Source organism: Scyliorhinus canicula, chromosome 19 (genome assembly GCF_902713615.1).
Source record: "Scyliorhinus canicula chromosome 19, sScyCan1.1, whole genome shotgun sequence".
Classification (NCBI taxonomy): domain Eukaryota; kingdom Metazoa; phylum Chordata; class Chondrichthyes; order Carcharhiniformes; family Scyliorhinidae; genus Scyliorhinus; species Scyliorhinus canicula.
The window spans coordinates 103,799,973-103,825,852 of record NC_052164.1 but is presented as its reverse complement, the minus strand read 5'-3'; the positions used below and the strand labels follow the sequence as shown (position 1 = coordinate 103,825,852).

At 46.9% G+C, this 25,880-nt stretch overlaps 1 protein-coding gene across 1 annotated transcript; it reads left to right on the top strand.

Moving 5' to 3' along the window:
- Positions 1 to 1,543: 1,543 nt before the first annotated feature.
- LOC119954433 (C-X-C chemokine receptor type 5-like) lies at positions 1,544 to 25,298 on the top strand. Its single transcript, XM_038779642.1, is given in 4 exon segments — positions 1,544 to 1,664; positions 21,751 to 21,765; positions 23,364 to 24,111; positions 24,114 to 25,298. Coding segments are annotated over 4 exon segments (1,125 nt in total). The 5' UTR covers positions 1,544 to 1,628; the 3' UTR covers positions 24,440 to 25,298.
- The last annotated feature ends 582 nt before the right edge of the window (positions 25,299 to 25,880 follow it).

Genomic DNA, 25,880 nt, shown 5'->3' with positions numbered 1-25,880 from the left:
GGGGGGAGGGGGGGGGGGGGGGGTGACAGCAACTTTCCAGTTCCTGCAAGAACAGCTGGAGGAGACCAGTCACCTTCAGGGGATGGGCATTCATGACACATGAATGTCCCACCTGGTGGCACCCTCAGCCAGAGGTGGTAGGGATGCGGGCAGTAGCGTGAGCCCACCTTGCAGGACAGCACCCCCCAGTGAGTGAGCCGTAACCATTCACCATCTCCCGGAACCTCCCGTGGGTCCGTGAGAAGGAATTGCCAGCACACGTGCCCGGATCATCCCGATGGACAGTGGAACGTTATCATAAAGCCAAGAGTCAGACTTTATCAGACAATGAGGAGCAGCAGAGCTCATCTCATAGCGAGTCGTCATCATCCTCCGTCCTGTGGGCAAGACCCACTGATACCGCCAACCCAGGGCCAACATTTTGTGGGATGCTGGGAGGACCCTCGCAAGGGGGAGCTGGGGTGGTGGGAAGGAGTGGAAGGCTCGAGGAAAGGTGGAGTGAAAGGCTGAGGGAGAGGGAAGGATTGCTAGGCTCAGGGGAAGTGAATTTGGAGTGTGTGTTGAAGTAGAGGAAGGGGGGGAAATGTAAGCCTACTTGTGACACTAATGAAGATTATTATTATCAGTAATCTTCTCTGGGTTTATCACCCAGCTCATCCCTTCTGCTCTTTGCATTCTGGCTTGTTGTTTGCCCCCATTCCCTCCACCAAACTATTGATATCTGTTCCATCTGTCACTATCTCTGTAACTCTTTAATTTCATGCCTCTCTGCCTTGTCTCCAAAACCTCTTAAACATCCTGCTTTCCTGCCAAATGCGTTTGGTCTTTTTTCTCCTGATCAAATTGTTCTGTTCTCCGTTAATTAGTCACCAAGTCATTTCCTTCTTCAGTGTCGCTATTTCTTCCCTCATTTTGTATTCAGGAAAATGGATGATTGGGGGTTTAGCAATACAGTATATAGGTCTTCACAGTATTGATGACACTTTAGAATTATTTGATTGACTGTGAAGTGCTTCGAGATCAGATAGGTGCTATATAAATGCACGTCATTCCTTTATCTACTCTAAGCAGATGCTCACTGTCTAATTTTTAATAATCTTTATTGTCGCAAGTAGGCTTACATTAACACTGCAATGAAGTTACTGTGAAAACCCCTAGTCGCCACATTCCGGCACCTGTTCGGGTACACAGAGGGAGAATTCAGAAGGTCCAATTCACCTAACAGCACGTCTTACGGGACTTATGGGAGGAAACCGGAGCGCCCGGAGGAAACCCACGCAGACACGGGGAGAACATGCAGACTCCGCACAGTGACCCAAGCCGGGAATCGAACCTGGGACCCTGGAGCTGTGAAGCTAACCACTGTGCTACCATGCCACCTCATTGACTGATGTAGATTAATTATGCAAATCAAGGAATAAAAGGGAACATTTCCAGCAGACACCTGATCCTCCCCTTTATTTAAATTTGTCAGACAGGAGGAGCGTAAGTCATTTAAAAACACTTTGCAGACCAGACTTTATCGTTGAGTAGCTGCAGTTCTGCATCTTCAAAGGTGACAGCAATGTATTGGTGAAACTCACAGGCGACTCATCAACGTAACCGTGAAGTTTACTACCTGGGTGCAAATGTCCAAGATGAGGTTCAACCTAGAAGTCCTAGGTGTAAGTATTCCTGATTCTTCATTTTTGAGTTGTGAAAGGGGCTTTGGGAATAATATGTCAGGATTGTTGTGGCTGCCCTCTTAAATCATCTTTCAGAAACTTTGATCTTGTCTGTGGAATGAGCTGGGGAAATGAAGCTTCTGGCTGTAATTATTTGCATGGTGCAGCTTTTAGATTTTGCACAGAGCAACGTGGGTTAGATAACCTTTCCTGTGTTCCAATATTCGTTCTGATCAGTGTCAGTTCCATTTGGTTGCTGTTCCATTTACTATTCTTTTTTAATATTTAAAAAGAATTCCAATTAAGGGCCAATTTACCGTGGCCAATCCACCTAACCTGCACATCTTTGGGGTGTGGGGGCGAGACCCACGCAGACACAGTGAGAAGGTGCAAACTCCACACGGACAGTGACCCAGGCTCAGATCGAACCTGGGACCTCGGCGCCGTGAGGTAGTTAAAAACCTGCCACTTCTCAGAGTATTGAGAAACTTTGGAATTCTCTACGCTGAGGGCTGTGGCTTCTCCGTCATTTAATCTATTCAAGATAAAGGGTGATAGATTGCCACTAGTTCTAGACCGTCCAATAAGGCAGTTTACTGCCAGCTTCTGAAGGGCAACTAGGGATGGGCAATAAATAATGGCCTAACCAGCGATACCCACATCCTGTAAAAATGAATAAAAATAAAAGCAGTGGAAACAGCCTCTCATCAAGAAACATATTGCATCCTCTCAGAGCCATTGTATGTTTCAATGGAATCATCTCTTATTCTTCTAAACTTCAGAGAGTTTGGGCCCATTCAACTCAATCCGTCCTCTTAGCCAACCCTCTTAATCCAGGGATTAATCCAGCAAAACTTTGTTGCAGCCTCTCTAAGGCAAGAATCTCCTTCTTTGGTAAGGGAGTGTACACAGTCTGCCAGGTCCCCCCTGCATCAAACAGCAAGACTTTCTGATTCTTGTACTACAACTTACCGTTTGTCTTTCTAATTACTTGCTGTATCTAAATGATAGCTATCTGCGTTTCTTGTACCCAATCCGTCTCGACACCAACATTTAATAGTTTCTCACCACTTAAAAATATTCTCTTTTTCTGTTCAGGGGCTGGTTTAGCACACTGGGCTAAATAGCTGGCTTTTAAAACAGACCAAGGCAGGCCAGCAGCACGGTTCAATTCCCGTACCAGCCGCCCCAAACAGGCGTCGGAATGTGGCGACTAGGGGCTTTTCACAGTAACTTCATTTGAAGCCTACTTGTGATAATAAGCGATTTTCATCTCATTTCATTCTTACTGCCAAAATCCCCATGTTTTTCCCCCATTAATGGGATAGATATTTTGCATTTGTTGTCCATCTCTAATTACCCTTGAGAGGGTAGAGGTTGAACCAATAGTAACCCCCAGGGATTTCAGTGATGGTAATGCCGTTGAATGTCAAGGGGAAATGGTTTGATTCTCTCTTCCTGGAGTTGGGTCATTGCCTTTTCAAAATTCATCTAAGAAATGTGGGTTTGCTGACTAGGCCAACATTGATTGCACACCCCAAATTGTTCATAAAAACATTTTTAAGAGGGCAGCACGGTGACGCAGAGGCCCTGATGCCTCAGGGTGCCAAGGTCCCAGGTTCGATCCCGGCTCTGGGTCACTGTCCGTGTGGAGTTTGCACATTCTCCCCGTGTCTGTGTGGGTTTCGCCCCCACAACCCAAAAGGTGTGCAGGGTAGGTGGATTGGCCACGCTAAATTGCCTCTTAATTGGATAAAATTAATTGGGTATTCTAAATTTTAAAAAAATGAAAACATTTTTGAAATTAAAATTTTTTTTTAGGAGTACCCAATTCATTTTTGCCAATTAAGGGACAATTTAGCGTGGCCAATCCACCTAACCTGCACATCTTTTTGGGTTGTGGGGGTGAAACCCACGCAGACACGGGGAGAATGTGCAAACTCCACACGGACAGTGACCCAGGGCCAGGATGGAACCTGGGACCTCGGCGCCGTGAGGCAGCAGTGCTAACCACTGCGCCACCGTGCTACCCTGATTGCTTCAGTATCTGAAGAGTCGCGAATGGTGCTGAACATTGTGCAGTCATCTGCGACCATCCCCACTTCAAACCTTATTTATTAAATGTTTTTATTGATTTTCATATTTTTATGGTACATCGTCCAACAATCGCTGAAAATAAATGCTTTCATATTTACAGAGCTCCCTCGGAAAGGCGAGTGGAGAGACACAAAACAGAGAGAAAAAAATATACATATTCAAACAAGGAGCCTTGTGACTATGACATGTCCCCCCCCCCCCCCCCCCCCCCCCCCTCTCGTGGCTGTGGACAATATCTGGCCATTCTGCCCAGGTTGGGATCCCGATGTTGGCCATGGCATGTATTGCCCATTATGCAGCTGCTGTCCCTGTTTCTCCCTCTTGTCCTCAGGGCCATCCTCCGCAGCTATGCCGCCTGTATCCCGTGGTCCCCACTTTGGGTTTTACGCCTCCCCCTTCTTCTCCCTTCCCCCCCCCCCTCCACTTTCCTTTGCATTTTGCAGCTCACCTGTACCTCACACCCCTCCCCCCTCACCCTCACCCTCTCCCCGTGCCTATTGGTTGCTGGCTATGAACAACCACTTCTTTTTTTTTAAATATAAATTTAGAGTACTCGATTCATTTTTTCTAATTAAGGGGCAATTTTGCGTGGCCAATCCACCTACCCTGCATATCGTGGGTTGTGGGGGTGAGACCCACGCAGACATGGGGAGAATGTGCAAACTCCACACGGACAGTGACCCAGAGCCAGGTTCGAACCTGGGACCTTGGCACCGTGAGGCAGCAGTGCTAACCACTGCGCTACCATGCTGCCCATTGATATGATTTTCTAATGACCTTGTTACCATTTCCCTAATATTGGATTCTTGCATTTTGCTAAGAGTGAAAGTATTCTGTCTGGTGGGTAATGAATTAATAAAATGTGAAGCTTGGAGCATTGGGAAAGAAAAAGAATATCGACAGATTTGAATTGCGGGGCTTATGAAAAATCCGAAGGACAAGCTCGGTGAAGAAAAGAACGAGCAAAGAAATGCTAAATGAAGCCGGAAGAATGAACTCTTCAATAATATCAAAAGAAGACACATTGAAGTTCTTTGGACATGTTGGCAAGTTTATTCACCATCAGGATTAACAAAAGAAAAGCAGGAGGTGATTAATGAAGGAAGCTGCTGGACACCATTAAAAATTAGTCGACGGGCAGCACTGTGGCGCAGTGGTTAGCACTGCTGCCTCACGGCGCCGAGGTCCCAGGTTCGATCCTGGCTCTGGGTCACTGTCCGTGTGGAGTTTGCACATTCTCCCCGTGTTTGCGTGGGTTTCACCCCCACAACCCAAAGATGTGCAGGGTAGGAGGATTGGCCACGTAAAAATTGCCCCTTAATTGGAAAAAATTAATTGGATACTCTAAATTTATAAAAATAAAAAATAAATAAAAATTAGTCGACCAGAATTTCAACAACAAGGACAGCCATTGTTTGGGACGTTTGGAAGACTGTGGTCGCTTACACCACTTGACTTAGTACTTTACCTACCCTGTTTTCTTTTTTTAAAAATTTAGATTACCCAATTATTTTTTCCAATTAAGGGGCAATTTAGCGTGGCCAATCCACCTAACCTGCACATTTTTGGGTTGTGGGGGCGAAACCCACACAGACACGGGGAGAATGTGCAAACTCCACACGGACAGTGACCCAGAGCCAGGATCGAACCTGGGACCTCGGCGCCGTGAGGCGGTTGTGCTAACCACTAGGCCACCGTGCTGCCCTTCCTACCCTGTTTTCTTAAATAGCCATGTTACATTTTCTACCTTCCAATCCATTGGCATTGTTTCAGAATCTAGGGAATTTTGGACAATCACCAGCAGTGCATCCACTGGGTGGGACTTTCCGCGCAACCTCCGATGGTGGAGGTGACCCATCCATTGGCCGACGGCGTGATCCCTTGCTCCCGTCGTGTCAAGGGGGTGAATGCACTCCTCGCTGTCAGGAAACCTGTGGCGGGGTTGCGACGGCAAGACGGAAATATTTGGCATGTATGGCTGGAAGATTCCGGTGGTTATCTCTGCTGTCACCTCTTTTCAAACCTGAGGATATCGGAAATCCGGTCCAGGGAATTTCTCAGCTTTGAGTCTCATTAATTTCTCCAGCACATAAGGACCCCTTGCAGTGCGGATCATATAGGCCTTTCTCGCTCCTTAACGTAGACGCTAAGTTGCTGGCGAAGATCCTGGCTACCAGGATAGAGGATTGTGTGCCAGAGGTAATTCATGAAGATCAGACAGGATTTGTCAAGGGGCGGCAGCTCAACACGAATGTGCGGAGACTGCTCAATGTTATCATGATGCCAGCAGTGGAGGGGGAGGCGGAGATAGTGGTGGCGCTGGACGCAGAGAAAGCGTTTGATAGAGTTGAGTGGGTGTACCTGTGGGAGGTGCTGGAGAGGTTTGGATTTGGGGAGGGATTCATCAAATGGGTGAGGCTGCTTTACGCGGCGCCGATGGCGAGTGTAGTCACAAATGGAAGGAGATCGGAGTATTTTAGGCTTTATCGTGGGACCAGGCAGGGGTGTCCCCTGTCCCCCCTGCTCTTTGCACTGGCGATTGAACCGCTGGCCATGGCGTTGAGGGAGTCAGGGAAGTGGAGGGGTCTGGTGTGGGGTGGGGAGGAGCACCGGGTATCGCTGTATGCGGACGACCTGCTGTTGTATGTGGCGGACCCAGAGGGGGGAATGCCGGGGGTGATGGAGCTGTTAGCGGAATTTGGGGGCTTCTCGGGCTATAAGCTGAACTTAGGAAAGAGCGAGGTATTTGTAGTGAACCCGGGAGATCAGGAGGAGGGAATTGGGAGGCTCCCCTTCAGGAGGGCAGTGAAGAGTTTCAGGTACCTGGGGGTGCAGGTGGCCAGGAGTTGGGGGGCTCTTCATAAGCTTAACTTCACCAGACTAGTGGAACAAATGGAGGAGGAATTTAAAAGGTGGGACATGGTGCCGCTATCGCTGGCGGGCAGAGTGCAATCCGTCAAAATGACGGTTCTCCCGAGGTTCTTGTTCCTCTTCCAGTGCTTGCCCATCTTTATCCCTAGGGCCTTTTTTAAAAGGGTGACCAGCAGCATCATGGGATTTGTTTGGGCGCATGGCACCCCGAGGGTGAAGAGGGTCTTCTTGGAGCGGAGTAGAGATGGGGGGGGGGGCTGGCGTTGCCCAACCTCTCGGGGTACTACTGGGCGGCCAACGTGTCGATGGTGCGTAAGTGGGTGATGGAGGGGGAGGGGGCAGCATGGAAACGGATGGAGAGAGCGTCCTGTGGGGATACAAGCCTGGGGGCCCTGGTAACGGCGCCGTGGCCGCTCCCTCCTACGAGTCCGGTGGTGGCGGCTACCCTCAAGATTTGGGGGCAGTGGAGGCGACATAGGGGAGAAGTGGGGGGCTCGTTGGAGGCTCCGTTAAGGGGGAACCATGGGTTCGTCCCAGGGAACATGGATGGGGGATTTCGGGGATGGTATAGAGCGGGCATTAGACAGCTGAGGGACCTGTTTATCGACGGAAGGTTTGCGAGCCTGGGGGAGTTGGAGGAGAAATTTGGGCTCCCGCCGGGAAACATGTTTAGATATCAGCAGGTAAAGGCATTTGCTAGACGGCAGGTGGAGGGATTCCCTGCGCTCCCTGCGAAGGGGGTGAGTGACAGGGTGCTCTCGGGGGTCTGGGTCGGGGAGGGGAAGATATCCGATATCTACAAGCTTATGCAGGGGGTGGAAGAGGCGTCAGTAGAGGAGCTGAAAACGAAGTGGGAGGGGGAACTGGGGGAACAGATCGAAGACGGGACATGGGCTGATGCCCTGGAGAGGGTAAATTCTTCCTCCTCGTGTGCGTGGCTTAGCCTCATCCAATTCAAGGTGCTGCAGAGGGACCACATGACTGGGACGAGGATGAGTAGGTTCTTTGGGGGTGAAGATAGGTGTGTCAGGTGCTCGGGGAGTCCAGCGAACCATGCCCATATGTTCTGGGCATGCCCGGCATTGGAGGAGTTCTGGAAGGGGGTGGCGAGGACGGTGTCAAGGGTGGTGGGATCCAGGGTCAAGCCAGGAAGGGGACTCGCGATCTTTGGGGTTGGGGTGGAGCCGGGAGTGCAGGAGGCGAAAGAGGTCGGTGTGCTGGCCTTTGCGTCCCTAGTAGCCCGGCGAAGGATTTTGCTACAATGGAAGGATGTGAGGCCCCCAAGCGTGGAGACCTGGATCAATGACATGGCGGGTTTCATTAAGCTTGAGAAGGTTAAATTTGCCCTGAGAGGATCGGTGCAAGGGTTCTTTAAACGGTGGCAACCTTTCCTCGACTTTCTGGCTCAACAATAGGGTACTGGGACAGTAGCAGCAGCAACCCGGGGGGGTGGGGGGGACGTTGATTATGTTTGCTTATTTTATTTAAATTTGATTTATTTAATTTTAATTTATGGTTAAGTTCTCTTGTTGGGGGGTGGGGGGGGGGGGAGTGTTTTACATGTGAGGTTACGGTATGGGGGGAATTGTGGGTGTTATGGGGCTGTTAGTTGCATATTACTGCTTGTTGCTATACTTGTTATATTTTTATATTTTCTGTAAAAAATTCCAATAAAAATTATTTTTAAAAAAAATTAATTAATTTCTCCAGCACTTTTCCCTTCGGCTTTTCTGGTTTATTATCTGCAGTTTCTACTGTGAGAACAGACATTGTTCAACATCTCTGCCATTTCCTTATTCCCTGTTGTCAGCTCTCCTGTCTCATGCTCAAAGGGACCACAATTTACTTTTGCTAATCTCTTGGGGTTTCACATACTTAATAGGGGCTGGTTTAGCTCACTCAGCTAAATCACTGGCTTTTAAAGCAGACCAAACAGGCCAGCAGCACAGTTCGATTCCCGTACCAGCCTCCCCGGACAGGTGCCGGAATGTGGCGACTAGGGGCTTTCCACAGTAACTTCATTGAATCCTACTCATGACAATAAGCGATTTTAATTTTAAGGGACAATTTAGCGTGGCCAATTCACCCACCCTGCACATCTTTTTGGGTTGTGGGGGTGAGACCTCCGCAGAGATGGGGAGAACGTGCAAGGCTGGGATTGAACCCGGATCCTCGGCGCCGTGAGGCAGCAGTGCTAACCACTGTGCCACTGTGCCGCCCTAACTAATGTTGTCCTTAACCTCTTCAGTTAGCCACAGGTGGATCCCTTTGTCCATGGAGGCTTTTTCCACCAATGGGGTACAGATTTATGAGATGCAGAGAATTGGAACAATTTTGAAATATTTCGTCAAATATTCATCCTCTACCATCAAACATTTAAATCTAATTTCCCAATCTGCCCCTCACACCTTATTCGAGGGATGCGAGGGTCACTGTCAAGGACAGGATTTGCTGCCCATTCCCCTTGAACTGAGTGATGTTGGGTCATTTCAGGGCCAGGTAAGAGATACCTACATTGCTGCGATCCTGGAGTCATAATAACAGCAGATTCCCTTCTCTAACTGGCATTAATGAATCAGATGGGTGTTTATGAATTTCAATGAACATTACAGATTTATTAATTAAAATTAAATTCCAATCAGTTGCCATGGTGAGATTCAAAGCCATCTCACAAGTTAATTCACCTGGGCCCCTGGATTGCAAGTTCAGTAACCACTATCTCTCGCGTCTCCTCGTACTTATGTCATTGCCTTTATTGAATGCAGTGATCTTTCACATCGAGTTTGAAACAGATAAGTCTAAAGCTGAAGTATTACCCTATTGTATTATGACCAATCTTGCCCAGATGCTCCCTTACGATGAAATTACTAATTAACCCTCTGTCATAAAAAAAACAAGATCTAAAATAGTTTAATTTTTGGCTGGTTTCCCAATGTATTTTTCTATAAAACTGGCTGAAATTCATTCCACAAATTAATTCTTCAAACTTTTGCTGATTTCGTTTATCCAGCCTGTATGAAAATTAAAGTCTCCCACGTTTACAGTATTGCCATATTTCTCGAATTTCTTGATTAATACAGATGTGAACAGTATAACTACTGCATGCAGCCCGATCAACTATGCACAGCGGTTTCCTGTCTCTTTGTTCTTATTTTCACCTATATTAATCCTAGTTCCTGTTCTCCTGAGCCCGGATCCTTCGTCATTGCTGTTTTATATCATTAGAGCTGTAGACAGAGCTTTAAACTAAAAGGTAGGGGTCGGCAGGGGGCGAGGGGGGTTCAGGTGCCAGGAAAGAGTACCTCCTTCCCCTCTGCACAAAACTCCCAACTTTGACTCGATTTATGATGAACTCTGTTCCCAAACATTCTGTTAATCAGCAGATACCATTTGCTGCTATTTCTATTTTCTATTATTTTGGAGCCATCATCGTACTGCGTTTTAAATTCACTCTAACGATGTGGTGTCACTGGCACACTTATTGCCCATTCCTAACGATCCAGAGAAGCTGTGCCTTCTCCTTTGTAGTGATTTGCTAGAACCCAATGGCTTACTGAGATATTCAGAGGGCTTTTCAAAGACAAACACACTGGTGTGGGACTGGAGTTAGGTGTCGGTCAGGCTGCCGAAGGAGGTAAAGTTTCTTTCCAAAGGGGATGTTGCGCCGACCTGTGAAACCCCTCTAAAGCCCATTTACACTATTCCATTATCATCCATATGCCTATCCATAAGACCATTTAAATGCCCTTAATGCTGGCGAGTCCACTACTGTTGCGGGCAGGGCATTCCACATCCCTACTACTCTGAGTAAAGAACCTGCCTCTGACATCTGTCCTATATCTATCTCTCCTCAATTTAAAGCTATGTCCCCTTGTGCTAGCCATCACCATCCGAGGAGAAAGGCTCTCGCTGTCCTCCCTATCTAATCCTCTGATCATCTTGTATGCCTCTATTAAGTCACCTCTTAACCTTCTTCTCTATAACGAAAACAGCCTCAAGCCCCTCAGCCTTTCCTCATAAGATCTTCCCTCCATACCAGGCAACATTCTGGTAAATCTCCCCTGGACCCTTTCCAATGCTTCCAAATCCTTCCTATAATGCGGCGATCGGAATTGCACGCAATACTCCAAATGCGGCCGCACCAGTGTTTTGTACAGCTGCAACATGACCTCGTGGCTCCGAAACTCAATCCCGCTACCAATAAAAGCTAACACACCCTACGCCTTCTTCAGCACGGTAGCATGGTGGTTAGCATAAATGCTTCACAGCTCCAGGGTCCCAGGTTCAGTTCCCAGCTGGGTCACTGTCTGTGCGGAGCCTGTACGTCCTCCCCGTGTGTGCGTGGGTTTCCTCCGGGTGCTCCGGTTTCCTCCCACAGTCCAAAGATGTGCGGGTTAGGTGGATTGGCCATGCTAAATTGCCCATAGTGTCCTAAAAGTAAGGTTAAGGGGGGGGTTGTTGGGTTACGGGTATAGGGTGGATACGTGGGTTTGAGTAGGGTGATCATTGCTCGGCACAACATGGAGGGCCGAAGGGCCTGTTCTGTGCTGTTCTATGTTCTATGTTCTAACCCTATCAACCTGGGTGGCAACTTTCAGGGATTTATGTACATGGACACCGAGATCTCTGCTCATCCACACAATCAAGAATCTTACCATTAGCCCAGTACTCTGCATTCCTGTTACTCCTTCCAAAATGAATCACCTCACACTTTTCTGCATTAAACTCCATTTGCCACCTGTCAGCCCAGCTCTGCAGCTTATCTATGTCCCTCTGTAACTTGTAACATCCTTCAGCACTGTCCACAACTCCACCGACTTTAGTGTCATCCGCAAATTTACTCACCCATCCTTCTACACCCTCCTCCAGGTCATTTATAAAAATAACAAACAGCAGTGGCCCCAAAACAGATCCTCGTGGTACACCACTAGTAACTGAACTCCAGGCTGAACATTTCCCATCAACCGCCACCCTCTGTCTTCTTACAGCTAGCCAATTACTGATCCAAACCGCTAAATTCTATTTCCAAATTTCTGTCTTTCTTTTCCTCTTTTTTTCATACAATAATATAATTTATTGGCCAGCACACAATGTTTAAGTTATCTCGATCGCACACACATGCAAGTTGAACTATAAGCTAATACACACACAAGACCTTAACGTCCAAGTGACTGGCAAGTACCGGGCAGATATGGCCTTTATCTGGAGTTCACAGTCTGGTCGTTGTTGTCCTGGGCTCTGGTCCTTTCGTCTATGGCGTGGATTGTCTCTATTTCCAAATTTACAAAAGAATCTAACTTCAAATTCACTAACTGCCCACAGTAGGAATTGAATTTGTGTCTTCTGGATTATTAGATCATGTGGGATTGTTTTGAGGGCCAACAACAACCTGCATTTTCACTAAGCCTGTCTTAAATGTAATAAAGTATTCCAAGGGGTTTCACAGGAACATTATTGAACATAATGACACCCACAGAAGATAGAACATAGACCATGGAACTGTACAGCACAGTACAGGCCCTTCGGCCCACAATGTTGTGCCGAACCAGTCTGAAACTAAGATCAAATCAACCTACTCCCAATCATTCTGGTGCACTCCATCTGCCTATCCAATAACCGCTTGAAAGTTCCTAAAGTTTCTGACTCCACTACCATAGCTGGGAGTGCGTTCCACGCCGCAACCACTCTCTGAGTAAAGAACCTACCTCTGACATCCCTCCTATATCTCCCACCCTGAACCTTATAGTTATGCCCCCTTGTAACAGCTACATCCACCCGAGGAAAAAGTCGCTGAACGTCCACTCTATCTATCCCTCTCACCATCTTCTACACCTCAATTATACCTCTCATCCTCCTTCGCTCCAATGAGAAAAGCCCTAGCCCCCTCAACCTTTCCTCATAAGACCTACCCTCTAATTCAGGCAGCATCCTGATAAATCTCCTTTGCACCCTTTCCAATGCTTCCACATCCTTCCTATAGTGAGGTGACCAGAACTGCACACAATACTCCAAATGTGGTCTAACCAAGGTCTTGTACAGTTTCAGCACAACCTCACGGCTCTTAAACTCAATCCCCCTGTTAATAAACGCTAACACACTGTAAGCTTTCTTCACGGCTCTATCCACTTGGGTGGCAACTTTCAGACATCTGTGGATATGAACCCCGAGATCTCCCTGCTCCTCCACATTCCTCAGAACCCTGCCATTAACCCTGTAATCCGCACTCAAATTTGTCCTACCAAAATGAATCACCTCACACATATCAGGGTTAAACTCCATCTGCCACTTTTCAGCCCAGCTCTGCATCCTATCAATGTCTCTTTGCAGCCTACAACAGCCCTCCACCTCATCCACTACTCCACCAATCTTGGTGTCATCAGCAAATTTACTAACCCATCCTTCAACTCCATCATCCAAGTCATTGATAAAAATCACAAATAGCAGAGGTCCCAGCACTGATCCCTGTGGTACACCGCTAGTGACTGGGCTCCAGGATGAAAATTTACCATCTATCACCGCCCTCTGTCTTCTATGTGACAGCCAGTTACTTATCCAATCAGCCAAATTTCCCTCTATCCCACACCTCCTTACTTTCTGCATTAGCCAACCATGGGGCACCTTATCAAATGCCTTACTAAAATCCATGTATACAACATCAACTGCTCTACCTTCATCTACACACATAGTTACCTCCTCAAAGAATACAATCAAACTTGTGAGGCAAGACTTACCCCTCACAAATCCGTGTTGACTATCCTGGATTAAGCTGTATCTTTCCAAATGATCATAAATCCTATCCCTCGGGACCCTTTCCAATAATTTACCTGTGACCGAAGTGAGACTAACTGGCCTATAATTCCCAGGGTTATACCTATTCCCTTTCTTGAACAAGGGGACAACATTCGCCTCTCTCCAGTCTTCTGGCACTATTCCTGTAGACAGTGAGGACATAAAGATCAAAGCCAAAGGCTCTGCAATCTCATCCCTCGCCTCCCAAAGAATCCGAGGATATATCCCATCAGGCACAAGGGACTTATCGATCCTCAGGCTTCTTAAAATTTCTAACACATCTTCCTTCCGAATATCTACTTCCTCCAGCCTACCTCCTCAACAACATGGCCCCTCTCCTTTGTGAATACTGAAGGAAAGTATTCATTTGGGGCCTCTCCTATATCTTCAGACTCCATGCACATGTTCCCACTACTGTCCTTGACTGGTCCTAACTTCACCTTGGTTATTCTTTTATTCCTCACATAAGTGTAAAAAGCTTTGGGGTTTTCCTTGATCCTACCCGCCAGGACTTCTCATGCCCCCTCCTGGCTCTCCTAAACCCTTTCTTAAGCTCCTTCCTAGCTGTCTTGTATCCCTCAAGTGTCCTTACATAAGACCATAAGACCATAAGACATAGGAGTGGAAGTAAGGCCATTCGGCCCATCGAGTCCACTCCACCATTCAATCATGGTTGATTTCAACTCCATTTACCCGCTCTCTCCCCATAGCCCTTAATTCCTCGAGAAATCAAGAATTTATCAATTTCTGTCTTAAAGACACTCAATGTCCCGGCCTCCACCGCCCTCTGTGGCAATGAATTCCACAGACCTACCACTCTCTGGCTGAAGAAATTTCTCCTCATCTCTGTTCTAAAGTGACTCCCTTTTATTCTAAGGCTGTGCCCCCGCGTCCTAGTCTCCCCTGCTAATGGAAACAACTTCCCTACGTCCATCCTATCCAAGCCATTCATTATCTTGTACGTTTCTATTAGATCTCCCCTCAACCTCCTAAACTCCAATGAATATAATCCCACGATCCTCAGACGTTCATCGTATGTTAGGCCTACCATTCCTGGGATCATCCGTGTGAATCTCCGCTGGACCCGCTCCAGTGCCAGTATGTCCTTCCTGAGGTGTGGGGCCCAAAATTGCTCACAGTATTCTAAATGGGGCCTAACTAGTGCTTTATAAAACCTCAGAAGTACATCCCTGCTTTTATATTCCAAGCCTCTTGAGATAAATGACAACATTACATTTGCTTTCTTAATTACGGACTCAACCTGCAAGTTTACCTTTAGAGAATCCTGGACTAGGACTCCCAAGTCCCTTTGCACTTTAGCATTATGAATTTTGTCACCGTTTAGAAAATAGTCCATGCCTCTATTCTTTTTTCCAAAGTGCAAGACCTCGCACATAAGCCCCCTTCTTCCTCTTGACAAGACATTCAACCTCTTTTGTAAGCCATGGTTCCCTCACTCGACCATTTCCTCCCTGCCTGACAGGGACATACATATCAAGGACACGCAGTAGTTGCTCCTTGCACAAGCTCCACATCTCAATTGTGCCTTTCCCTGACAGTTCCTGTTTCCATCTTATGCTCCCCAATTCTTGCCAAATTGCATCGTAATTACCTTTCCCCCAGTTATAAACCTTGCCCTGCCGTATGGCCCTATCCCTCTCCATTGCTATAGTGAAAGTCACCGAATTGTGGTCACTATCTCCAAAATGCTCTCCCACAACCAAATCTAACACTTGGCCTGGTTCATTACCCAGCACCAAATCCAATGTGGCCCCGCCTCTTGTCGGTCTATCCACATATTGTGTGAGGAAACCCTTCTGCACACACTGGGTAAAAACAGCCCCATCCAAACTATTCGAATTATAGTGGCTCCAATCAATATTTGGAAAGTGAAAGTCACCCCATGACAACTACCCTGTGACTACCGCACCTATCCAAAATCTGCATTGTAATCTTTCCCTCCACATCTCTGTTACTGTTGGGGGCCTATAGAAAACTCCTAACAAAGTGACCGCTCCTTTCCTATTTCTAACTTCAGCCCACACTACCTCAGTAGACAGATCCTCCTCAAACTGCCTTTCTGCAGCCATTATACTATTCTTGATTAACAATGCTACTCCTCAGGCAGCACGGTGGCCTAGTGGTTAGCACAACCGCCTCACGGCGCTGAGGTCCCAGGTTCGATCCCGGCTCTGGGTCACTGGCTGTGTGGAGTTTGCCCATTGTCTGCGTGGGTTTCGCCCCCACAACCCAAAAATGTGCAGAGTAGGTGGATTGGCCACACTAAATTGCCCCTTAATTGGAAAAAATAATTGGGTAATCTAAATTTATAAAAAAAAAACAATGCTACTCCTCAACCTCTTTTACCACCTTCCCTAATCTTACTGAAACATCTAAACCCCGGAACCTCCAACAACCATTCCTGCCCCTGTTCTATCCATGTCTCCGTAATGGCCACAACATCGTAGTCCCAGGTACCAATCCATGCTCCAAGCTCACCTACCTTATTCCTGATGCTCCTCGCATTGAAGTAGACACACTTCAAACCACCTCATGCCTGCAGATCCACTCTTGTGACCTTGGTACCTTCCTCAGTACTGCACTACCCTCAACTTCCTGAACTCCAGCAACGCTATCTCCTGGACAACAAATCAGTTTCCCATCCCACGGCCAAATTAGTTTAACCCCGCCTCCGAAGAGCTGTAGCAAATTTTCCTCCCAGGATATTGGTGCCCCTCTGGTTCAGGTGTAACCTGTCCTGTTTGTACAGGTCCCACCTTCCCCAGAATGTGCTCCAATTATCCAAGTAACTGAAACCCTCCCTCCGACACCATCCCTGTAGCCACGTGTTTAACTGCACTCTCTCCCAGTTCCTCCCCTCGCTAGCACGTGGCACTGGCAGCAAACCAGAGATGACAACATGGTCTGCCCTGGCTCTCAGCTTCCACCCTAGCTCCCTGAATTCCTGTTTTACATCCCCGACCCTTTTCCTACCTATGTCATTGGTACGATGTGTACCACGACTTGTGGCTGCTCCCCCTTAAGGATCCTGAAAACACGATCAGAGACGTCACGGACCTTGGCACCCGGGAGGCAACACACCATCCGTGAGCCTCTATCATTGCCACAGAACCGCCTATCTGTACCTCTAACCATAGAGTTTCCAATAACTAATGCTCTCCTGCTATCCCCCCTTCTCTTCTGAGCCACAGGGACAGACTCAGTGCTAGAGACCTGGTCATTGTGGCTTATCTCTGGTAAGTCTCTCTCCCCCCCCCCCCCCCCCCCCCCCCCCCACCCCCCACCCCCACCACCACCAACAGTATCCAAAACGGTATACCTGTTATTGAGGGGAACAACCGCAGTGGAGTGTTTCCTCCAATTCCTATTGACCAGATTTGTATGGGCTCATCGATGCCTTATTTGGTCAAATGCTGCTTTGATGTCAAGGGCAGTCACTCTCACCACACCTCTGGCATTCAGCTCTTTTGTCCATGTTTGAGCCAAGGCTGTATTGAGGTCAGGAGCTGAGTGACCCTGGCGGAACCCAAACTGATCCTCCGTGAGCAGGTCATTGCTGAGTAAGTGCCGCTTGATAGAACTGTTGATAAATCCTTCCGTCACTTTGCTGATGATGGAGAGTAGACTGATAGGGTGCTAATTGGCTAAGTTGGATTTATCCTGTTTCTTGTGTACAGGCCGCACCTGGGCAAGTTTCCACATTGCCGGGTAGATGCCAGTGTTGGAGCTGTACTGGATCAGCTTGGCTAGGGGTGCGGTCAGTTCTGGAGCACAAGTCTTCAGTACTATTGCTGGGATATTGTCAGGGCCCATAGCCTTTGCAGCATCCAGTGCCTTCAGCCGTTTCTTGATCTCATGTGGAGTGAATCGTATGGGCTGAAGACTGACATCTGTGATGCTGGGGACACATACTTTATAAAGTACCTGGATGAGCACTTGGCACGTCTTAACATTCAAGGCCTTGGGCCAAGTGCTGGCAAATGGGATTAGGATTGGCAGATCAAGTGCTGTTCATGCGGCGGTGCAGACTCGATGGGCCGAAGGGCCTTTTCTGCACTGTATTATTCTGTGATATTGGGGACCTCCGGAGGAGACCGAGATGGATCATCCACTCGGCACTTCTGGCTGTAGATTGTTGTGAATGCTTTCGGCTTGTCTTTTCACTGATCTGTTTGGCTCCTCCAATACTGAGGATGGGGATATTGTGGCGCTTCCTCCTGTTAATTGTCCACCACCATTCACAATTCGATGTTGTAGGACTGCGGAACTTAGATCTGATCGATTGCCTGTGGGATCATAGAGGCATAGAATCACTGCAGCGCTGATGGAGCCCATTCGGCCCATCGAGTCTGCACTGACTCTCTGACAGAGCATCTTCCCAGGTCCACTCCCCCACCCTATCCTCATGACCCCAAGTAACCTTTGGACACACTAAGGGGCAATGTAGCATGGCTAATCCACTGATCCTGCACATCTTTGCACTGTGGGAGGAAACCGGAGCACCTGGAGGAAAACCCCGCAGACACGGGGAGAACGTGCAAACTCCACACGGACAGTGACCCAGAGCCGGGATCGAACCTTGGACCTTGGTGCCATGAAGCAGCAGTGCTATCCACTGCACCATCATGCTGCCCCTTGTTCCTGATATTTAACATAAGTAGAAGTGTGTTTGTGCAGTAATTGTCCTCTTTTACTAGCAGCAGATGCATTTATAACTGCACTTTTTAAAAATAAATTTAGAGTAACCAATTATAGTTTTTCCAATTAAGGGGCAATTTAGCGTGGCCAGTCCACCTACCCTGCACGTCTTTGGGTTGTGGGGGTGAAACCCACGCAGACACGGGGAGAATGTGCAAACTCCATGCGGACAGAGACCCAGGGCCGGGATCGAACCTGGGACCGCGGTGTCGTGAGGCAGCAATGCTAACCACTGCGCCACCGTGCTGCCCTATTCTGCACTTCTAATGGAGAAAAAAAATTCCTGTGCCACTTCATGAAGCTGAGCTTCACATCCCATGTCTATTCCATCACCAAGACTTTGTATTTCTCAACTGTTACCGTCTCTCCCTGTCTCAGCTCCTATGATGCTGGAAACCTTTGTGACCGCTCGAAACAACTATTCTGTCGAGTCTTCAATCTTCCACCCTCCATAACTTGAACTCATCTAGAGTTCTGTTGCTCGTATCGTGACTCACACCAGGTCCTACTTATCATCCCCTTGCTCACAGACCTACATTAGCTCCTGGTCTGGTAATGCCCCAGTTTTAAAATTCTTATCCTCATTTTCAAAGACCTTCATGGCCTCTCCCCTTCATATCTCAGTATCTTCCTCCAGCATTACAAACTGCCCTGCTCTGCCCCCAGAGCCCTGAATCAACCACAAACTGATCCCACTGTCCAGCTCATCTATAAAGCTCTGTATCAATCCCAAAGAAGCCATTACTAAATATGTTATAGCAGGGCACTTGGAAAATTGCAAGACAACCGGGCAGAGTCAACATGGTTTTGTGAAAGAGAAATCATGTGTAACCAATTCATTGGAGTTCTTTGAAGGACTGTGCTGTGGATAAAAGGGAATTATTGGATGCATTTAGATTTACAGAAAGCATTTGATAAGGTGCCACGTCAAATGTTATTGTAGAAAATAAAAGTTCTTGGCATGGATAGAAAATTGGCTAACCCGAAACAGAGAGTTGGCACAAGTGGGTCTTTTTCTGGTTGGCAGGATGTGGTGAGTGGTGTCCCACGGGGTTCAGTGTTGGGACCTCAAATTCTTATCATTTATATAAAAGACCGGGCAGCACGGTGGCCTAGTGGTTAGCACAACCGCCTCACGGCGCTGAGGTCCCAGGTTTGATCCCGGCTCTGGGTCACTATCCGTGTGGAGTTTGCACATTCTCCCCGTGTCTGCGTGGGTTTCGCCCCCACAACCCAAAAACGTGCAAGCTAGGTGGATTGGCCACACTAAATTGCCCCTTAATTGGAAAAATGATTGGGTACACTAAATTTAAAAAAAAAAAATTATATAAAAGACTTGGATGAAAGGACTGAAGAGGTGGCACAGTGGTTAGCACTGCTGCCTCACAGCTCCAGGGATTCGGGTTCAATTCCTGCCTCGGGTGATGTCTGTGTGGAGTTTGCACTTTCTCCCTGTGTCTGTGTGGGTTTCCTCCGGGTGCTCCGGTTCCCTCCCACAGTCCAAAGACGTGCAGGTTAGGTGGATTGGCCATGATAAATTGCCCCTCAGCATCCGGGGGTTGGGTGGGGGATTGGGCCTAGGTAAGATGCTCAATCAGAGAGTCAGTGCATATTTGATGGACCAATGGCCTCCTTCGGTGCTGCAGGGATTCTATGGTTGCTATGGTTTCTGATTGCATATAGGTAGGTAGGAAAGTAAATTATGAAGAGGATGTAAAGAGACTACAAAGGGACTCTTTTGATAGATTAAGTGAGTGGGAAAATGGAGCACAATGTGGGAAAATGTGAAATTGTCCATTTTGGCAGGAAGAGTAAAAAGGAAGTTTATTATCTAAAAGGTGAGAGATTGCAGAGCTCTGAGGTACAGAGGGATCTGGGTGTCCTAGTGCACCAAGCACAAAAGGCTGGTGTACAGGTACAGCACATAATTAGTAAAGATAATATAATGTTAGTGTTTATTGTGAGGGGAATTGATTATAAAAGTAGGGAGATTTTGCTTCAGTTGTCCAGGGCACATCTGGAGTATTGTTTATAATATTGGTCTCTTTATTTAAGGAAAGATGTAAACGCTTTAGAAACAGTTCCGAGAAGGTTCGCTAGCCTAATATCTGGAATGGGCGGGTTGTCTGATGAGGAAAGGTTGGAGAGGTTAGGTTTATACCCACTGGAGTTTTGAAGAGTTAAGAAGCGACTTGATCAAAACCTTTAAGATCCTGAGGGGTGTGGACAAGGTGGATGCGGAGAAATTGTTTCCTCTTGTCAGAGACTCTAGAACCAGGGGGGTTGAAAAGTTCTTGGGGGTCAGCAGGAATGTGGGGATGAAGTTACAATCAGATCAGGCCTCACTGCACCGAGGTCCCAGGTTCGATCCTGGCCCCGGGTCAGGGTGGAGTTTGCACATTCTCCCTATATCAACGTGGATCTCACCCCCACAACCCAAAAAGATGTGCAGGGTAGGTGGATTGGCCACGCTAAATTGCCCCTCAATTGGAAAACAATAATTAGGTACTCTAAATTAAAAATAAAGTTACAATCAGATCAGCCATGATCTTAGTGAATGGCGGAACAGGATCGAGGGGCTGAATGGCCAAACCTGCTTCTAACGCACATGTTCATGTATAATCCCAAACTAACCCCACTGCTTCCCTAATTCCCCAGAGTCCAAATTATTCTTTGCTTCAAAGGTTTCATTCAATTTTCCCTCAAAAGACTGAAATGGTTTCTAACTCAACCATTCCCCGTGGAAAAGCACTCTGCTCCAACAAAAACAGTTTCCAACCTCCCTTGTCACTCTCTTTTTGGGATGAAGCTGTGTTGAATTTTTGCTGAAATATCGGTGTTCTGATCACCGATTGCAGTGGGCTGATTGAATCAGTGCACGTGTAGAAATGTCATAAACGCTTTGTGCCTCAAGAAAAGCCGACGTGTTTTTTACTGAATGAATATTAAAGGCACTTTACAACAACTGAGAATGATGGTGGTTGAGGAAGTAAATAGCACTCGATAAAAAACACAGTTGTCTCAAAATAAACTCTCTAAATTAGCACGGTTCTGGTTTGATCAATTTTATTTTGGAGCACATTTGTTTTCAGTCTCCTGGGACTGTGCTAAAGGCTCTGCCTTCTTTGAGGCCACAGCAGACAGCAGATGATAACCAGGTCTGTGTATCTCTCAGTGTGAATTCTTAGTGACTGCTATCTGCAAAACTGCAAATCTGTGGTATCACCTCCGCCACAGTGTGCAGTTAAATTCATTCCACATCCCCCACACAATTTCTTGATAACTGCCCACATACCCGTCTTCTCCCCTGACTGTTGAAGATTAAGGGGTGATCTAATTGAGCTTTTAAAAATGGGATTTGATAAGGCAAGTAGGGAGGAACCATCCCCTGTTGTGGTGGGAGACTCAGAACAAGGGAGCATAACCTTAAAATGAAAGCTCAGCCATTCCGGGGGTAATGTTAGGAATCGTTTCATCAAACAATAGACTGGAAATTCAGAACACTCTCCCTCTGAAAGCTGCGAAGACTGGGGTGGGTCAATTAAAAATTTCTAAATTGAGATTTATAGTTTTGATGAAAGTTTATCAACTTCTGTTTCTCTCTCCACAGATATTGAATTACGATGTGAGTATTTCCAACATTTTTTTTTTCATTTACTTGAAATGATGACGTTTCCCCACAAATCATACACAGTGTAATCACCAAGGAATGTCTTGTGCATCAACATTCGTGCAAGAGAAATAAAGAGTTGATTTTAGAGATTGAGAAGCTTTGGTTAGTGATGGGAGACCCGGCGTTCCAGTCAATTTGACAAAGTTTGGGATTTGAACATTATCCTCACCTTAACCACCCCCCTCCCCACATTCACAGGTTTCAGTAGCAGACAGTGCTGGGAAATCTAGGTAACTGCCCCTCTCCTTAAACACAACACAGTGGAGATCGGAGGCTATCTGATTTGACAATCAATGCTGCTTCAATAGTTAATTAGTCAGACACCAGGGAGTGTGACAGTTTGTGGGAAGAGTGAGATTGACGTGATCTGTAAAAACTCAGACACTTCGACCAGTTTTATTGTTTCAACATTTTGTCCAGGTGCCTTTCTTTGAGATGAACAAAGGACAAATAAAAGTGTATGATTCAACCAAATTTATTTATCAAACAGTAAAAACAGCTACCCTTTTTAAACTATCCAAAAACAAAAATAATAATCTTTATTATGTCACAAGTAGGCTTACATTAACACTGCAATGAAGTTACTGTGAAAATCCCCTAGTCGCCACACTCCGGCGCCTGTTGGGTACACAGAGGGAGAATTCAGAATGTCCAAATTACCTAACAGCACGTCTTTCGGGACTTGTGGGAGGAAACCGGAGCACCCGGAGGAAATCCACGCAGACACGGGGAGAACGTGCAGACTCCGCACAGAGAGTGATCCAAGCTGGGAATCGAACCCAGGTCTCTGGCGCTGTGAAACAACAGTGCTATCCACTGTGCTACCGTGCCACCCGATAATGATCCCAAGATTCTTAATATTACCCGAGCCAACAGACTAGTCGAGCCGCAGGTCTGATTCTCTGAGTCTCGATTCTTCCAGGCCTTCGTGTGGGAAGGTGGGTCTCACACGCTGCTCCTTTTCGTCTCTCGTCGGTTGTCCAATCTTCTCTGCTGCCTCTGCGAGTCTTCACTGGGGTCAATCATTATATCCCTCTTCCCGTCTGGCCAGGAAGTCCTCTGGCCCTCGGCCAATCAGGTCTCGAGGCATGGTTCGCAAAACTCAATGGAGTTGCTGATTGCAACTCTGCCGGATACCAAGCACCCAACCCCATTCCTCGGTATATTGTTTGCACATAACCTCCCTCCATACATGGTGCTGGCGGGAAAACTGGGTGCCAGAATGTCTAGCTCTATTTGGGCAACCCAAAACAATCGATCCAGATGAATAGAACAGATTACCTCCTGATGAATGATTGACAGGCAGGTCCAGACATGTCCTGCCAGTCTGTCTGTGTTCAGCGTATTCAAACGTGGCCAAGTTCGAATTCCCATCAGACCTGTGCTGCAGCTGACTGTGATTTGATTTGAAATGTCCAATTCTTAATTTAGAGTGCCCAATTTTATCGGGCCTAAAATTCAGGCTGCTGTCCATTTTATCACAACATGTTTTCAATTAAATGAGTCAAATGTTTCTGAAGCCATTTTGATCTTTGCAAATTTTGTTTCAGGATTATTGGCCTGAGAACTATATGGCCGGCAATGATACTACCACGGCTGATTATGAAGAAACGTACTGCCCTGAAGACAATGAAACTCCCTGGTATTTCCAGAAAGTCATTATACCCGCAGTTTATTTCTTAGTCTTCTTGTTTGGGACCTTTGGGAATGTTGTGGTGATGCTGATCCTGCTGCGTTACAGGCATTCGAGGACTCCAACTGACAACTACCTACTGCACCTGGCAATAGCCGACCTGCTCCTTGTCCTGATCCTGCCTTTTCTTGCCATTGAAAGTATTTTTGAGTGGCACTTCAGTCTCTTCCTTTGCAAATTGATAGGTTCCATCCACAAGCTCAACTTCTTCTGCAACAGTCTGCTGTTGGGGTGTATCAGCTTTGACCGGTACCTTGCCATTGTCCATGCTGTTCAGACTTACAAAAAACGCAAAGCCAAGTATGTCCACCTAGTGTGCTCAGCTGTCTGGGTGACAGGCTTGATCCTCCAAATCCCGAACCTGATCTTCTATAGACTGGTGAAAGAATTTCCCCAGAATGAGACCAAATGCACCTACCCATCCGATGACATCAGGGCCAACAACTGGCTGATCGCAGAGCAGATTTTGTACCACGGGATTGGCTTTTCTTTACCACTTGCTGTCATGTGTTATTGCTACAGCCAGGTGGTCAAAACCCTGTGCAAGACGCACAACTTTGAGAGGCACAAAGCTGTCAAAGTTGTGCTGATGGTCACGGCAATGTTTTCATCTGTTGGTCCCCCTACAACGTGGCTATACTCATCAAGACATTAGGCATGCTCGATGTGATCAGTACCGATTGTGGTTTCTACGGAAAGCTGACATTTACCATTGTGGTGTCAGAATGTGTCGGATTCAGCCACAGTTGTCTGAATCCAGTCCTTTATGTGTTCATCGGGGTCAAATTCAGAAATGATGTCTTGAAACTTCTTAGGGAGATGGGCTGCATTAGTCAAGCCACCATGGACAGCCACTTTCATCTGAAACGTGCTGGGAAGAACGGAAACCCCCCTTCACTTTCTGAAAATACCACTTCCTGGTCTACTGTTTAAACACGGAGCTAATTTCAGCCAGCGTTTGACAGGAACCAGGATCTTGATAAAATAGAGGTGCAAAGCATAGATGTCAAATTGGGTGTGTGACAGGCAAATTAATTTCAATATAAGTCAGTGTGAAGCGGTGCATTCAGATGTCAGGAATATATATTCCTGATGGGTGGCATGTGGCACAGTGGTTAGCACTGGGACTGCAGCGCTGAGGACCCGGGTTCGAATCCCGGCCCTGGGTCACTGTCCGTGTGGAGTTTGCACATTCTCCCCGTGTTTGCGTGGGTTTCACCCCCACAACCCAAAGATGTGCAGGTTAGGTAGATTGGCCACGCTAAATTGCTCTTTAATTGGAAAAAAATAATTAGGTACTCTAAATTAAAAAAAAAGGAATATATATTCCTTGAAGATTAAGTGCCAGGGTGGCGCAGTGGTTAGCACTGCTGCCTCAAGGTGCCGAGGACCTGGGTTCAATCCCAGCTCTGGGTCACTGTCCATGTGGAGTTTGCACATTCTCTCCGTGTCTGTGTGGGTCTCACCCGCACAACCCAAAAGATGTGCAGAGTAGGTGGTTTGGCCACACTAAATTGCCCCTTAATTGGAAAAAAGAATTGGGTAATTCTAAATTTATTTAAAAAAAAAGAAAATTAAGTGCCTAAATGAGGCAGTGGAACAGGCAGATCTGGCGATACAGATTCGGAAACTATTTGGAATAGAAATGCGGGATTGTCCATCCTTGTCCCAAACAGTTGACTGCAATGAATCCCCACCTGGCTGTCTTGTGGTGTTGTTACACATTCTGCAACAATCAACTATGTCAGGGCATTATATTAAGAAGTCTTACAACGCCAGGTTAAAGTCCAAGAGGTTTGTTTCAAACACTAGCTTTCGGAGGCCTGCTCCTTCCTCAGGTGAATTCAGCGCTCCGAAAGCTAGTGTTTGAAACAAACATGTTGAACTTTAACCTGGTGTTGTAAGACTTGTTACTGTGCTCACCCCAGTCCAACGCCGGCATCTCCACATCAGGGCATTATATATCATTGATTTCTCTCCCACTCTCTCTCCTGCTCCACCTAGTAGCTGTCTCTGGTCATCCTCTGTTTTAGTGACATGACTGAAGTATCATTTGATGTTATGCACCAATTTCCCATTTTCTCCAGCCATTTCCGGAACTTTCTCATGGTATCGAGCCTTGGTTAGACCACATCATGAGTACCGTGAACAGTTTTAGTTTCTAGATGACAAGCAGGCGCTGGAGCAGGTACAAAAACATTTAGGATGAGAAGTTATGCCTGAACAGACTGGGGCTCTGAAAAGGTGACCTAACAGAGATCTTTATAATTGTGAGGAGATTTGAGATGTTTCCTCTTGTAGGGAGCACCCAAAATGAGTAAGGGTGTTCAGGGCTGGTCATGGAGGATGTGCAAGTGGGACCCAGGAGTGACTG